Below are 16,814 nucleotides of genomic sequence, written 5' to 3'. Positions count from 1 at the left end.
TGTGCTGAAGCAATAACACACATCCACAAACATAACTACCATCTTCATGTGTTTTTTTTTTTTTTTTACATAATTACATCCTGAAGAAGATCTGGACTGACATTCATCTGCATATTGGTACCGTTTTCCCGCCGCTAACTAAGATGATGCTGGAGTTGTGAATTGTGGATGCACGTATTGCATGAAATTACTTAAACCTAGAAAATATAAATAAATAAATAGAATGTATTTCACCCTCCTCAAATCAAACACTGCAGAACGCTAGTGTCCAAAGGCACATTTCTATGGAAGCTTGTTTCCACCATGAAATAAACAATAAAAAAGGTAATTGCGACTATACCTCATAATTCTGGCTTTTTTTTCTTCTCAGAATTGCAAGATATGTCAGAATTGTGTCAAATAAAGTCAGAATTGCGTCATAAAGACAGAATTGCGTCAAATAAAGTCAAAATTGCGTCATATAGTCAGAATTGGGAGTTTTGTTAATAATTTTTTTTTCGCAAATTTGACTTTAACATGCAATTGCGCAATATAAAGTCAGAATTGTGAGTTATAAAGTCAGAACTGCGTGATATAAACTTGCGTGATATGACTTTATTTCGTGCAATTGCATGTTATAGTCAAATTTGCGAAAAAAGTTTTAAAAAGTTGCAACTCTGACTATATGCCAATTGCGAATTTTTATTGCGCAATTCTGACTTTATAACCCGGAATTGCATGTTAGTCAAATTTGCAAAATAAAGAAGTAGAAATTCTCACTTTGTATCGTGCAATTCTGACTTTATATGATAAATTGCGAATTTATATCGTGCAATTCTGACTTTATATGATAAATTGCGAATTTATATCGTGCAATTCTGACTTTATATGATAAATTGCGAATTTATATCGTGCAATTCTGACTTTAACCCACAATTGCATGTTAGTCAAATTTGCGATTTTTAAAAAAAAAAGTTGCAATTCTGACTTTATATGACAATTGCGAATTTATAATCGCACAATTCTGACTTTATAACCCGGAATTGCATGTTAGTCAAATTTGCAAAATAAAGAAGTAGCAATTCTCACTTTGTATCGTGCAATTCTGACTTTATATGATAAATTGCGAATTTATATTGTGCAATTCTGACTTTATATGACAATTGTGAATTTATAATCACACAATTCTGACTTTATATGATAAATTGCGAATTTATATCGTGCAATTCTGACTTTAACCCACAATTGCATGTTAGTCAAATTTGCGATTTTTTTTTTAAAGTTGCAATTCTGACTTTATATGACAATTGCGAATTTATATTGTGCAATTCTGACTTTATATGACAATTATATTGCACAATTCTGACTTTATATCGCACAATTGCATGTTAGTCAAATTTGTGCATTTTTTTTAAAAAGTCTAAATTCTGACTTTATAATTCGCAATTCTGACTTTATAGTATCCAATTGAGATGAAAAAATATGTCAGAATTGTGAGATCTAAATTTGCAATTACCTTTTTTATTTTTTTGTATTTAGTGGCGTAAACAAGCTTCCATATATTTCTGCTGTTTCCCATCATCACACACATTTTACCCTCCGAGGGTAAAGAATGCCTCACGTCTGGATCCAACATCCCAACTGCCTCCTGATCAATTAAAGTCAAAGCACATGTTCACTACAGAGGGAAGGAGGTCATTAGCAGTACATGGAACATTCTGGAGTCACTCGATGATGAATGATGATGATTCTATTCTCTGTAGTTTTATGTCATTTAGTGCTCTTTTGTTTTTTAAGGAGGCGTGTTCTGAAGAATCCAACGTCTGAGATGGTCCTCCAAAATCTAGTTTGTTCCCTTCCTTCATGCTAAGTGTTAACAATATAATATAGTAATAAAATAAGTTATAATATTACTAATTTTCAAGTGTGTAAGTGCTGGTGACGCAATGCTAGCCAGCGTCGAACAGCTGCATTCGTGTAACAGAGCTAAACGTGGCGAATGGATCATGGCATACGTTCCGTCTGAGCATCGATCTGTTCGCGCTGTGTAAATGTCCCGTTATACTGATTCATTAAAACTACGTTTGAGAGTTCATCATGGATGAGCGCTCTACTCTTCCCCTTCGTTGTCTTCTTGTTGTGCGTCAACAGCGGTCGATGTCTAAACCCCGGACCGTCTCTCTCTGTCGCTCGACGTCCCGACAGTCTCTAATGTAGAGGCTTGAATGCGTAGGACGCGGAGAATGAATTTCCACGACTGGAAAAAAGACACATAGAGAAGAGCAGCGACAGAGAGGAAGGCCATGCGCTGGCTCTCATTTCTCGGTGACGGCCGCGGCCATGGGCGTCCGCATGGTTCCTCTCGCTGTGATGGCCAGCTCCTCGATCTCTGTGTTCAGACGTCTGATTACCCACTCCATTGCCTCGCGACCCTGCGGACGCAAACATTTACAAGTCAGACTGACTGTTAAATCTTTTAGCCACTGAACATCCATTATTTGTGATCAAGTCAGCTTTATTTCTACAGCTCTTTATACAGATTTATACTGTACAGACTGTTTCACGACATCTTCACAGTAATAAACAGGAAAATAATCAATTATGCATTATGCAAACTTCATAATATGAGACTAATTCAAATTCTGCTGTAAAGCAGCTCTGCTGAATAAGAAAGTTCTACAACTGGAGGAATTCAATTAATTATTGAATCATTCTGAGCTATTTGTGAACGGCTCATTGAACTGACAATTGATTCACTCACGAATCTGTCAATATTTGGCAGTATTAAAGGGTTGGTTCACCCAAAAATGAAAATAATGTCATTAATTACTCACCCTCATGCCATTCCACACCTGTAAGACCTTCGTTCATCTTCAGAACACAAATTAAGATATTTTTGATGAAATCCGATGGCTCAGTGAGGCAATGACATTTCCTCTCTCAAGATCCATTAATGTACTAAAAACATATTTAAATCAGTTCATGTGAGTACAGTGGTTCAATATTAATATTATAAAGCCACGAGAATATTTTTGGTGCGCCAAAAAAACAAAATAACGACTTATTTAGTGATGGCCGATTTCAAAACACTGCTTCATGAAGCTTCGGAGCGTTATGAATCTTTTGTGTCGAATCATGATTCGGATCGCGTGTCAAACCGCCAAACTGCTGAAATCAAGTGACTTTGGCGCTTCGAACCGCTGATTCGATACGCTGATTCATAACGCTCCGAATCTTCATGAAGCAGTGTTTTGAAATCGGCCATCACTATATAAGACGTTATTTTGGTTTTTTGGCGCACCAAAAATATTCTCGTCGCTTTATAATATTAATATTGAACCACTGTACTCACATGAACTGATTTAAATATGTTTTTAGTACATTAATGGATCTTGAGAGATGAAATGTCATTGCTCAGGCCTCACTGAGCCATCAGATTTCATCAAAAATATCTTAATGTGTTCCGAAGATGAACGAAGGTCTTACAGGTGTGGAACGACATGAGGGTGAGTAATTAATGACATTATTTTCATTTTTGGGTGAACTAACCCTTTAATAAACTGCATTGGATGTTAAGTTTTTCCGTTTGGCCAAAGTGACTCTTATTTTGACAGCACCGAGAATGCCATAGTTCCTATTCTCCATCTTTATTAGTTTACTGCCTCTTTTTAACAGTTTGTCTATTAACTTATTAGGCAGAACTGTTAAACAAATAAAGTAAATGTATTACAAATAAGTATTATTCTATTATTAGTAATAACCTTGTTTTTATTAAAAAATAAAAACCAAGTGCCCTGTTGGATACAGCTTTTTATTCATATTTTTACTCATTTCTTCATTTGTCAAATAATAGTTTTACAGAATCAAAAAGTTGCCATCTAAAGTATAAATCTGATTTTTTTCTTCTTCATATAATTCATTTTTAATTTATTTAGTTCTAATTTATTAAATATACAATTTTTTAAATTAAATATTGTGATATCATTCGAGTAAAACGGTTTCTCAAACAAGAACAAATGTAGGGCGGGGCTTGATTTTGTCTATGGGAAACTGATTGGATGGTTGTGGTTTACTATTGGTGGATCTCATGTGAGTGACAAGTTGCCCCACCCTCGTGCCAGTAACTGGTGAAGCGTGTTTCGTTTGCTCACCTTTCCAGCATTGGTGGAGATGGTGGACGCCATGAGTCCCTCCAGATAGCTGCTCAGACTGACGCCCTTCACAGAGATGATGGCCTCCTGGGTAAGCATGGTCCTGTAGGAGCGGCAGCAGATATTGAACATGTTCACAAAGGTGTTTAAAGGCACAGTTCACCCAAAAACTATAATTCTGTCATCAGTTACTCTCCTCATGTCATTCCAAACCCATAAGACTTCTGTTCATCTTTGAAACACAAATGAAGATATTTCTGTCCCTCCAGTGAAAGCATGTTCACCCAAAAATCTTCAAAATGTTCATTAAGAGATTGTAAAATAATTCATATGAATGAAACGATTTAATCCAAGTCTTCTGAAGAGACACAATCACTTTATATGATTTAATTTAGGCTCTTATTTACATTTAAACATTAACGTATATGGCAAACAGTAGCTCAATCATACTTGCTTAATGCACAAATGTCACTGAGCTTCTGCTTAAATGTTCAATGTTTGTATGTGAATAAGAGCCTAAATTGAATCTGCTGATCATAAAAAGCGACTGTGTCCCTTCAAAAGTCTTGAAATAAACTGCTCCGTTCATCTCTTAATGAATATTTTGACGCTTTAAGGGTGAATATTCTTTCAATAGAGCGACAGAAATCTCTGTTTTCATGTCAAAATATCTTCATTTGCGTTTCAAATGTCTTGGTTTGGAGAGTAAATAAGAGATTTTAATTTTTAGGTGAACGGAGCAGCATGTAAAGAACGACTATATTAGCTCAGATATCTAGTAAAACAGAGAGTGAATCTTACTTCTCCGGGTCCTCCGGGTGCGGTCGGTATGTGAGCCTCTCGTCCACAGAAACCATGTTAGTGAAGGTGATCTACGGTGAGAAAATCAGGCAGAGCATGAGAGGTATGACACATCTACAAAATATGCTGTTTACAACCATAACCAACGCCCTCCCAGAATGCAACACAGACTGGCCAGATGACATTCACACAAACTCAACTAAAGGCCAGAACATGAATGCATGAGAAAAGGTGTGCAGGATTTACTGACACACCAGAAACGTCCTGACAGATTCACATCAACCTGAGAGTTTCAAATGATACCTGATTCAGTTCACAGGCTATATGAATCAGATTGTGAATGAAAAGTCTGATCTGGTTACATCATGTGCACCGACACGTGTTGCTTGTAATAAACCACAGTTGACGGATATCAGTCGTGCCACTTACATTAGTCGACTGGAGCTCAAAGGTTTTCTCTTTGGGATCGACTATGGAGTGCTCCTGGATGTACGTACATGTCCGTGTGTTGCCAATTATCTGTGGAAAAAGACAGTGGGTTGATGTCTACATCATGCATCTTCACAAACAGACAGTGATCTCAAGACACAGTCAGCTTTAGTTTCACTCAGTGTAATGTGCAAAACAAACTCTAATTAACCAACACTCCACTATTATCTTGGCCTGTACTAGGACTGACTACACAAAGCCAGTCACGTGAAGACGGTTTAAATCTCATTCATTTCTCAAGACGACGCCACTGTGACTGTTTCCAACAACAAGAAATGCAAACAGCAATATAATGTGTGCAGGAAACTCAAAGCTTTGGATGCACATATTCTGTAAAATTATTAGAAACGCATTTCATTTGATCCCTTTAATATCTTTAAGATCCCTTGAGTTTTTGAAGACCTGGAACTCAGAATGCAACTTTTCTGCTTAAAAGGTGCTATAGAGGATGTTTTGTTTTATACATTTCTGCAATATTACTTGAAACTGTCTTTACTAACTGATAAAAGACTATTTATTAGGTGCACTGAAAGGAATAATATCAATATACATCATCTGTGCACGAGGTAGGGCCTTAAAAACACCAGCCAATCGTTTGTGTGATCATCGCATAAACGATTGGCCCTCTGGCTTGTCAATCACTGCCATTACGTTCCTTGTGCGCGGATTGGCCCTCTTGATTGGCTGATGTTTTTAAGGCCCTACCTCGTGCACAGATGATGTATATTGATATTATTCCTTTCAATGCACCTAATAAATAGTCTTTTATCAGTTAGTAAAGACAGTTTCAAGTAATATTGCAAAAATGTATAAAACAAAACATCCTCTATAGCACCTTTAAGTTGCATTTATTTGATCAAAAATACAGTAAAAATTGTAGCTCTGCCCCCTAATAGTCGACGTTCCATAGTTCCAGATGAGGTTGGACCTGGGAATATCCCAAATTAATGTCCAACTTCAGACCTCAGTGAGTTCCTGTCAATCACGTTCACGTTGACCACAAGATCACAATGCGAGCATATGACCCAATGCGAGCATATCGTGTTTTTGTGTCAATTATGGCAAAATCAGAATAAAAATAACATAACATCGCTTTAAAAACAGCAATTTGCTGCTCAAGAAACATTTATGATCATTATCAATGTTGAAAACAGTTGTGCTGCTTCAGATTTTTGTGGAAACTGTGATACATTTTATTTTTTAGAATTCTTTGATGAATAGAAAGTTCAAAAGAACAGCTTTTGTAACATTATAAATGTCACTTTGGATCAATTTAATGCATCCTTGATTAATAAAACAATCATAAATGTTTCTTGAGCAGCAAATAATCGTATTAGAATGATTTCTGAAGGATCATGTGACAGTAATGATGCTAAAAATTCAGCTTTGATCATAGAAATAAATATAATGCAAAACACCCTTTTGAATTGTAATAATATTTCACGTTTTTACTTTATCAGTCTTCTTTCAAAAACATTAAAAATCTTTAAAGATCAGTAATATATCTAACAACATACTGACTAGAGCTCTAGGAATCAAACTGGGAAGTTTTGGCCTTCAGCAGTCCTTGAGCAGAATGAAAGCAACAGGTCAAGGACGACAGGAAGAAGTCACAACTCACTTGCGTAATACGTCACAGTGGAACAGTTCATTCAGAAACACGACACCAGAACGACATGTGCTGAGAACTAACCAGACCGATATAACCATTCAGTCAGTTCGCCTACGGGTCAGGAATCCTCACTCTCAGGAGGCCAAACAGAGGTTAGTTGGGATACGAACATCTCAAACAACGTGACTGAACTCGGAGCAGGATTTCACCTCGGCTTGACGGTTTCCACCAAACAATGAGAGCTACTGAGTTCCTGTTTCAAGATTAACGTCAGCTGCTAGCTTTAATTCCACGAAACATGCAAACAAACAGATTAGTCTGTCTTATCTAGGAGAAAAGGAGGGAGTTTGTACCGATCTAACGATGGACGGCAGACCCCATTCAGTGCTGAGCAGCCGTTTGCTGTGCAGGCGTCCCTGCTGGTCCACGTTGCGGTCCAACACGTCCACGCCGAACACGCTGGGGTTCATGGGGTTTGGGTACTTCTGCATGGCAGCTTTGGTCACGGTTTCCCATGGATGGCTGTGAGAGACAAAAGCAGACACTTTATTATTGACACATTGAAAGCAGAAAATACTAAATGCCCCTTTTTTCCAGCGGAAAATACCCCACAGATCATTTATTATAGCTTGTCAAATTTGCCCCTATTTGGGTGTGAGCAAAAACACACCGTTTTTGTGTGTGTCCCTTTAAATGCAAATGAGCTGCCTGCTTTCCAGAAGAGGGCGGAGCTTTAACAGCTCAACAACAACAAAGCTGGAGAATCTCACGCAGCCAAAATGACGAAAGTGTTCAGCCTTACATTGTTCAAACCGGAGTCGACACTCATGGAGAGACTCAGGAAGAAGTTACAACTTTTAGGCGTTTCTGAATGGTTAGTGGATAAATTTATGTAGTTGCTGTGGAGTTGATTCAACTCATCCACTAGCATGTGCCGTCATGTTCATCTTTTGTGTTGAATTGACCCTCGTTTGTGAAACAGTCCGGCATAAAATGACGGCATGACAACAACACTCTACTACAACAACTCTTCCTCTTCTCTAAAGCAGCCCAGCATGGCCCCGCCCCCTTTGTTGAGTGTTCTCGGGGGCGGGGTTTATGTAAATTTTGGGGTTTGTGATGTAAAAGAAAATATCTCCCTTTGCATTGAACTTTGTAACTTCACAGATATTGTTTATGCTCAAACAGCAACATTACACACTAACTAAAGTTTAAAAATGAAATCATAAGCGTGTTTAATTGCATCGGAAGCGCAACAGCTGATGAACATGACAGCGTATGGTGGTGTTATATAATGCGTCTGCATCTGTGCATAAACTAACAATCACTGAGGAGTGACTTCAATTAAAGACTTCACATGAGCTGCGTTACGTCTGCAATGTGACCATGGGACATCACAAGTCAGAAAGAGGATTCAACTACTGTTTTATCAGCACCACATTTACAGCCACAACCAGTCACAGTGCAAAAACAGCTAAAAGTATTTTCAAAAGAAAGATGAACTAGGACATTCAAAAAGCCAAATTGAAAACATTAAAAGTGCACGAAATGTCCAAAGTATCTTTCACAGGATATATCCTGTGTGCAATCTTATATATTTCAACAAAATGCTTGAAATAAAACACTCAAATGTTTTCAGACCATCAAATTTACACTTGTCATTAATATCTCTATTGTTGGCTTGTTTGTGTTAGTAGGGAAGTAGCTTCATGTCCAACTAATTTGATATAATATCTGTGTAATATAATTTAAAAAGGGAAGTTTCACTGGTCTTTTCTTCCTTATTATGTCGTATATCTGAGTAAAACACTTCAGGAACAAGAACAAATGTAGGGCAGGGCTTTTTTGTCTGTGGGGAATTGATTGGATGGTTGTGGTTTGCTATTGGTGGATCTCATGTGAGTGACAGGTTGCCCCGCCCTCATCATCAGAGAAGAGATATGCTGCAAGAGGGAGGAGAAGATATTCTGATTCAAGATTATGAGGAACATGAATTTAAAACAATAATGATGTGCACCGATAAATAATTAGAATACTACAATATTCCATAAAAACGCAACAAGGATTGTCAATTTTGATTTCATGGTGACTTCAAGAGTTTATTTATGATTAATGATCAATTTATAACCTTGGACCACAAAACCAGTCATAAGGGTCAATTTTGAAATTGAGATTTATACATCTGAAAGGTGAATAAATGATCTTTCCTTTGATGTATGGTTTGTTAGGATAGGAAAATATTTGAAAATCTGGAATCTGAGGGTGCAAAAAAATGAAAATATTGAGAAAAATCACCTTAAAGTTGTCCAAATTAAGTCCTTAGCAATGCATATCCACTCACAAAAATACATTTTTCATTTATTTATGGTAAGAAATTTACAAAAGAACATGATCTTTACATAATATTCTATTGATTTTTGGCATAAAAGAAAAATCAGTAATTTTGACCCATGCAATGTATTGTTGGTTACTGTAGCACTAGAAATATACCCATGTGACTTATGACTGCTTTTGTGCTCCAGGGTCACACATGTGGATGTGACTGTGTGTATAGTGTAAAAAAGGATTGAGAACAGTATAAACAAACCTGGAACAAAAGTTTGCATGTTTTATAATGAAACATTTGTTGCTTTTTAAATATGTTTGTTTTTGGACTCATGTGTCTGAAATTAAGTAAACACTACACTCCTAAAATAGTTAAGAGCCTGGCGGCTTCAGCTAGTACATTCCGTCATATGAATGGTTGCCTGGGAGACAGTCAGCAGTCATGTGACACGTGACGTCGGGCGGGAGGTCCATGTTGTAGAGGAAAGGTCGCCCGCACTCGCAGTCAAGGAGAGTTGCGCAATGTGGCTGCAGATTTACACACGCGGGTTCAGAGGTCACCTCATCTGAACATCTGTAATTCTGAGTCAATGTCCACCGCAGCTGATAAGACTGCTATGACTTCATCATCATCACCCTAAACAGCAGGATCAGCTTTAAAGTTAGTCGTTTGCCCTGCTGACCTACTGAAGCAAACTTCAGGACAATGAAATTCTCATTTTGGACATTTCTCTCAAGTAAGAGCTTAAGAAACAAAATACAAAGACATAAATATAAAATAATACACATTAAAAAGGATAATAACTAGTTAGAATAAACAATAGAGCACTAACAAACATAGAAATGTCAGACTGATGAAATCTCTAATCAATTTCATTCAGACAATCTTTATACAAAACAAACTGAACATTGCTTCTTACTGTATTATTGTTATTCTTATTGTGTATTCTCTTATATTTAATGCCTTAGTATGATATTGTTTCATCATTCTTGAGAGGAATTGACAAAATAAAAGCTTAATTATACTAAAATACAGATGAGGAAAAATAATGTGTGAAGTGAAGCTCTACATGAAAAAAAATACTACAGTAATTTGTTTTCGAAATATATTATAGTAAAGTACTTGAATTAATTTGTTGTGGTAATATAACAACTATAGTAATATAAAGAAATTACTTTACCCAATACTGTTCTAAGTTTTCTACAACTATGGGGTACATTATACTACAAAACTCTACAGTTTACTGGAGTAAAAAAATAGGGCTGGGTAAAAAAAAAATATTGATTTCTCGATTTTAATCGATTCTCATTTTTACGAACCGATATCGATTCTTAAATCCCAAGAATCAATTAGTCTAGTCTGTTTTCAGTTGATGAATGAGCAGAATATGTAGCGCCTCCCATCCAATAAATCGCAATAATCTTTGTTACTTTTGATATGAAGCAAAGTCTCAAATGACGTCCATCTTATTATGAGATTCAAAAAATAAATACCGCTGTTTAATGTGGCGTGACGGATCGCTTTAGCGCCTCAGTTAAAGAGAAGCATGTGATCATCCTCTCCTTCGCTTTAATACCAGTTACAGCGCAAAATAAGCATTCATGAACATCTGAAGGTATGTTAAAATATACAGTACAACTTACTGAAATCCGTATCATGTCTCGTGTAATCGCTCAGTGTTTCAACCTCAATAAAACCGCTTCAATGTCACGTAACGTCACATTTACCTCAGAAAACATATTCAGTGACCATAAACTCATTAATCAGCTAGAAAAGTGTTCTAGAAAGCAACATTCTGATAAATATAGCTATGCACCGTTACATATTCATTATAATATTTAATGTTCTTCAATATTTAAAGCATGTTTGAATAAATCAGTTATGACAGCAGCGAATATTTTTTTTAAAATGAACTGGAGTAGAAATATGATTATGTAATGTAAACTTTATAATAAAAACATCGAGTGTGATTTAAGTGTTTTTATATAAATAAGTTAATTTAACCTTCAATATTATTACAGTAGTACCAACTGACTTACATGTTAGTTTACAGCATTAGTTGAGATTTTTTTCCTCTAGAAAATTTGCCATGTACAGTAACTGAAATACTACATCCAAAATAATCGATATCGAATCGAAATCGAATCGAAAGCATGTGAATAGTAATCGAATCGTGAAAATTGTGTCAATACCCAGCCCTAGAAAAAACTAAAGTATACTAAAATATTTATCACAGTTATCAGTCAATTATAGTTAATACTGCAGTATGTGTTGTAAATACTAATTTACTGTAATAAATACTATAGTATTTTTTCATGTGGCGCCATCATTCTTCACTAGTGTCAAGGACAAGCCGGCTAGATTGTGTAACTAACCGCTGAATACTTCACAACTCTATCTAATTTATTTGGTAAACACTTGAGAAGACCATGCTTTTACTAAATAAATTAGATAGAAAGTTTATGAACTACTCAACGGTTTCAGTCATTATAATTATTAATCTTCGGTAAAAGTCATTCACCTCAGATAATAGCATTAGCATGTAGCTAAAGTTCCTAAATCATCAAAGACCAGCGCTTTTACATTACTAAAACATTTATCTCGATACAACCACATATATTTACTGAAAATTAAAAACATTACTTTTATAAAACTGACAGGAAGCCGTTAGAGAGATTGGCGCCTCGTGCACAGTTCACACAGACGAGCTAGCTAATCCTGTCACTCAAACTCGCACATTAGCATCCAACCTCATTAGAAATAAACATTAGACGTTCACTAACTTGAAAATGTGCTCTGACGTCCAGATCTTCATGGTTCCTGATGAACGGTAGATGTTAAAGCGCGAGGGCTGCTCGGTGACTCCGCGCCGCTTCCGCCGTTTGTTCCAGAACACTGACACTATGGCCCCGCCCACCGGTGACGCACGTTCTGGCGCAGGACGCGATCCAGCCAATCAGAGCTGAGGGATCTGAATGGAAAACCTCCCGCCCAGAGAATGTGCGCGTGCATGTATGGAACAGCCATTAAAGTTTAGTACGGGAACATTACATGATATTAAGTGTGTTACGTCAGATGTTTCTTGTGCACATGCTGTCCAGGTGTATTTTAGTTACACAGAATATTTTTTATGTATATATATTTTTTTTCACAGATTTTTTTATGTGTATATATATATATATATATATATATATATATATATATATATATATATATATATATATATACATACAGTTTTTTATGTGTGTGTGTGTATATATATATATATATATATATATATATATATATATATATATATATAGTTTTTTATGTGTGTGTATATATATATATATATATATATATATATATATATATACACACACACATATATATATCTATATATATATATATAAGACATGGTGAAAAATAATGTGCAAGAAATTGAAAATGAGGAGGAATATAGAATAGAATAGAATAGAATAGAATAGAATAGAATAGAAAGTAGAAAAAAGTTCAATTCATATATGAACTTTGTACTTTCTAATTTACACTTTACCGATTCTATTCTATTCTATTCTATTCTATAATCCTCTTCATTTACAATTCCTTGCACATTATTTTCCCCCATATTGTCTGTTCTATATGTACAATATTGTAAATGTTAATAATCATGAATTGATATTAATTTGCCCAACAATTATAAATGCACAAAGCAGCAAATTAAGCGATTTACATGGAATATATGAGAGTACCATTGCATACTACTCTTACTCTCAATAATAAAAATAATCTTGGTAACAAAAATAATTTTTAAAGGGCATTTTGTTATTTTATTTTCGATATGTCATAATAATAGTATAGTCATCAAACTCTAACACAAATATAAGTCCGTGAATGAACATGTGACACAAATGAGAACCATGAGCACGAGCCTTTAATTGAAAATGTTTTTAAAGTTCACAAGAGGCATAAATTTAGTCTGTTTCCAGACCTTTGACTGCTAGTGAACGAGAATAAAGCATCAGCATGTGACAAACTCACACATACGGCACACACTGACCACATGCCAACCATGACAAACGGCCCAGTACTCATTCACTACTGTAAAATAATTAGTTCTGCATATTCTTTTTAGTTATATAGTAAGCTAGTAACATCTTGAAGATTAGTTTGAAAGATGTTTACTCTTTTTGTTAGGGTTATTTGTGCATATCCTGATGCTCTAACACAACACTTTGTCATTGTGACAAACACATCTCCACATTTTACAATCAATAGTGAGATTATACTCAGTTTCTGAGCCAAACGCCCTTTGAAGTGAAGAATTACACATCATCATACGGTTCAGACAGACGCACGTGATATTTCTGGTGGAATCTGTTCAGTTCAGCAGGTCATATTGTGTGGAAACTCTTTAACAACACAGTCTGGATTCATCATGTTGAAATAGGCATCTTGAGAAAACCAGGATCTATTTCAGTGGGATATTAATTCTTGATTTGTAGTGTGAGTATCAGGCGCCCTCTACTGATGATGAATTTTAATGCTTTTATGTTTGAATGCTTTCCTAATCCATGTCTATATATCTGTTTTTATTATGTCTTGCCAAGTGTTTTTCAAGAAAATTTTGATCTCAAACATATATTGTGTAAAAATCCTATACAAATTCAGTATATTAAGCCTTTCACGCATAGAGGTCACTACAGTGGACAGTCATTTTCTTACATATGCATGGGTTTTTAACCACTACAGTGGACTCTAGTGGATCATCCTCTACACTGCCACCAAGTGGCAAGCCTTTGTATGTGGATTTTTTTTGCCAAACCTATATGGACAATGGCCAGTCAGAAATGCCAAGTTGCTCTGGAATATCCATCCATTCCTTCTATCCTAGGAGACTCTTGCAGGGACAAAAAAAATGTTGTAACATCAAGTAACATCTAAGGAGTCATATTGTTAAATTTTCCCAAGTATTGATTTTAGATTGGGTGGAAATCAGTTATACAATTCATACTATTATTGTGACTGTTGTTCTTGAAAATACTTCATCTCTAAAAACTTTTTTGGCTGTAAATAAATGTATTTGTGTTATTAGATTGTAATTGGCAGTTGCGTCAAAAAAGTAAACTGATTACCTAATGCACATTACTTGTAATTTGTTACCTTACTCGTCACATCAAAAAGTAATCTGATTACGTAATGCACATTACTTGTAACTTGTTACCCTACTTGTTAAATCAAAAAAGTAATCTGATTAAGTAATGCATGTTTATTTGTAATGCGTTACTTTACTCGTTACATCAAAAAAGTATTCTGATTACATAATGCATGTTACCTGTAATGCATTACTTTACTTGTTACATCAAAAAGTAATCTGATTACGTAATGCATGTTACCTGTAATGCATTACTTTACTTGTTACATCAAAAAGTAATCTGATTACGTAATGCATGTTACCTGTAATGCATTACTTTACTTGTTACATCAAAAAGTAATCTGATTACGTAATGCATGTTACCTGTAATGCATTACTTTACCCTTGACATTAAAAAAGTATTCTGATTATGTAATGCAAGTTACTTGTAATTCATTACCTTACTTGTTACATCACAAAAGTAATCTGATTACATAATGCATGTTACCTGTAATGCATTACTTTACTTGTTACATCAAAAAGTAATCTGATTACGTAATGCATGTTACCTGTAATGCATTACTTTACTTGTTACATCAAAAAGTAATCTGATTACGTAATGCATGTTACCTGTAATGCATTACTTTACCCTTGACATTAAAAAAGTATTCTGATTATGTAATGCAAGTTACTTGTAATTCATTACCTTACTTGTTACATCACAAAAGTAATCTGATTACATAATGCATGTTACCTGTAATGCATTACTTTACTTGTTACATCAAAAAGTAATCTGATTATGTAATGCATGTTACCTGTAATGCATTACTTTATCCTTGACATTAAAAAAGTAATCTGATTATGTTATGCAAATTACTTGTAACTTGTTACCCTACTTGTTACATCTAATTATGTAATGCATGTTATTTGTAATGCATTACTTTACTTGTTACATCAAAAAAAGTAATCCTAATACATAATGCATATTACTTGTTATGCGTTACTTTACTCATGACATCAAAAAGTAATCTGATTACGTATTGCACGTTACTTGTATTGCTTTACTTTACTCGTGACATCAAAAAACGTAATCTGATTACGCAGTGCAGATTACTTGTCATTTGTTACCTTACTTATTACTTAAAAAAAGTAATCTGACTACGTAATGCATGTCACCTGTAATGTATTACTTTACTCGTTACATCAAAAATTAATCTGATTACGTAATGCACATTACATGTAATGCATTAATTTACTTGTCACATCAAAAAGTAATCTGATTACGTAATGCACATTACTTGTAATGCGTTACTTTACTTGTTACATCAAAAAAGTCATCTGAATACGTAATGCACATTACTTGTATTTTGTTACTTTACGAGTACATCAAAAAAGTAGTCTGATTACGTAATGCACGTTACTTGTAATGCATTAATTTACACGTTACATCAAAAAATTAATCTGATTACGTAATGCACATTACATGTAATGCATTAATTTACTTGTCACATCAAAAAGTAATCTGATTGCGTAATGCACATTACTTGTAATGCATTAATTTACTTGTTACATCAAAAAAGTCATTTGAATACGTAATGCACATTACTTGTATTTTGTTACTTTACGAGTACATCAAAAAAGTAGTCTGATTACGTAATGCACGTTACTTGTAATGCATTACTTTACTCATGACTTGTAATGCATTATCCCCAACACTGCTCATTTCAGATGAGATTGAAAACACCTGAACACTAGTTTTTCCACAGTCTGAAAACATCAATAGATCAATGTAGATTTCAGTCTGAGGTTTTCTCAGAGAGGAGAACTAAATGTATCCATTTTAATCATATTTAATCAGAATTATCAGCAAATAAGGGTAAACTGATGTACTCTGGTTTATATCATTTTATTCATTTGATAAATACACACAGTATTACTGTGCTGTTACTGTATTATGTTTAATACAGTATCTCTTCAGTTAAAAACATAAACACATACTATTATTAAACATTATTAAACATACTATATTTAAACATAGTTATTAACACTATTATTAAACATACTATATATATCTGAAAATATCTTTGTAAAATATGTTTTAAAAAAGTTCAAATCTTTTTTTTCATGCCTTAAGAGCAATAAAACACATGGGGGAAAAAATCCTGACTGGTTATCATAATTTATGCATGAATTAGTCCACATGAGCAACAATATATACAAATACAAATATTGTAGGGACGTTTCAAATGTTTGAATTATAAATTGTTTAATCAATACTATAAACTGAGTAATGATGTATAATTGAATATTTCAGGGTGAAGAAATATTGTGCTGAACACAGTA

At 34.7% G+C, this 16,814-nt stretch overlaps 1 protein-coding gene across 1 annotated transcript; it reads right to left on the bottom strand.

Annotated features, from left to right (window-relative positions):
• Positions 1-1,393: 1,393 nt before the first annotated feature.
• On the bottom strand, positions 1,394-12,297 carry prelid3b (PRELI domain containing 3). The gene is made up of 6 exons (XM_048198654.1): positions 12,142-12,297; positions 7,386-7,554; positions 5,361-5,450; positions 4,932-5,002; positions 4,131-4,233; positions 1,394-2,411 (listed from the first exon to the last, which is right to left on the bottom strand). Exons 1-6 carry the CDS (start codon positions 12,171-12,173, stop codon positions 2,295-2,297), a joined length of 582 nt encoding a protein of 193 aa, XP_048054611.1. The 5' UTR covers positions 12,174-12,297; the 3' UTR covers positions 1,394-2,294.
• Positions 12,298-16,814: the final 4,517 nt, after the last annotated feature.

Source organism: Megalobrama amblycephala, linkage group LG8 (genome assembly GCF_018812025.1).
Source record: "Megalobrama amblycephala isolate DHTTF-2021 linkage group LG8, ASM1881202v1, whole genome shotgun sequence".
NCBI classification, from domain to species: domain Eukaryota; kingdom Metazoa; phylum Chordata; class Actinopteri; order Cypriniformes; family Xenocyprididae; genus Megalobrama; species Megalobrama amblycephala.
This window is presented reverse-complemented; position numbering and strand designations above follow the sequence as displayed.

Excerpts from the sequence above, each read along its gene's own strand:
- prelid3b (XM_048198654.1), bottom strand. The coding sequence starts at position 12,173 with ATGAAGATCTGGACGTCAGAGCACATTTTCAA. Across the intron at positions 5,003-5,360 it reads TTGAGCTCCAGTCGACTAAT|ATCACCTTCACTAACATGGT; the intron begins GTAAGTGGCACG and ends TTCTCACCGTAG. Across the intron at positions 4,234-4,931 it reads CACCCGGAGGACCCGGAGAA|GACCATGCTTACCCAGGAGG; the intron begins GTAAGATTCACT and ends CCGCTCCTACAG.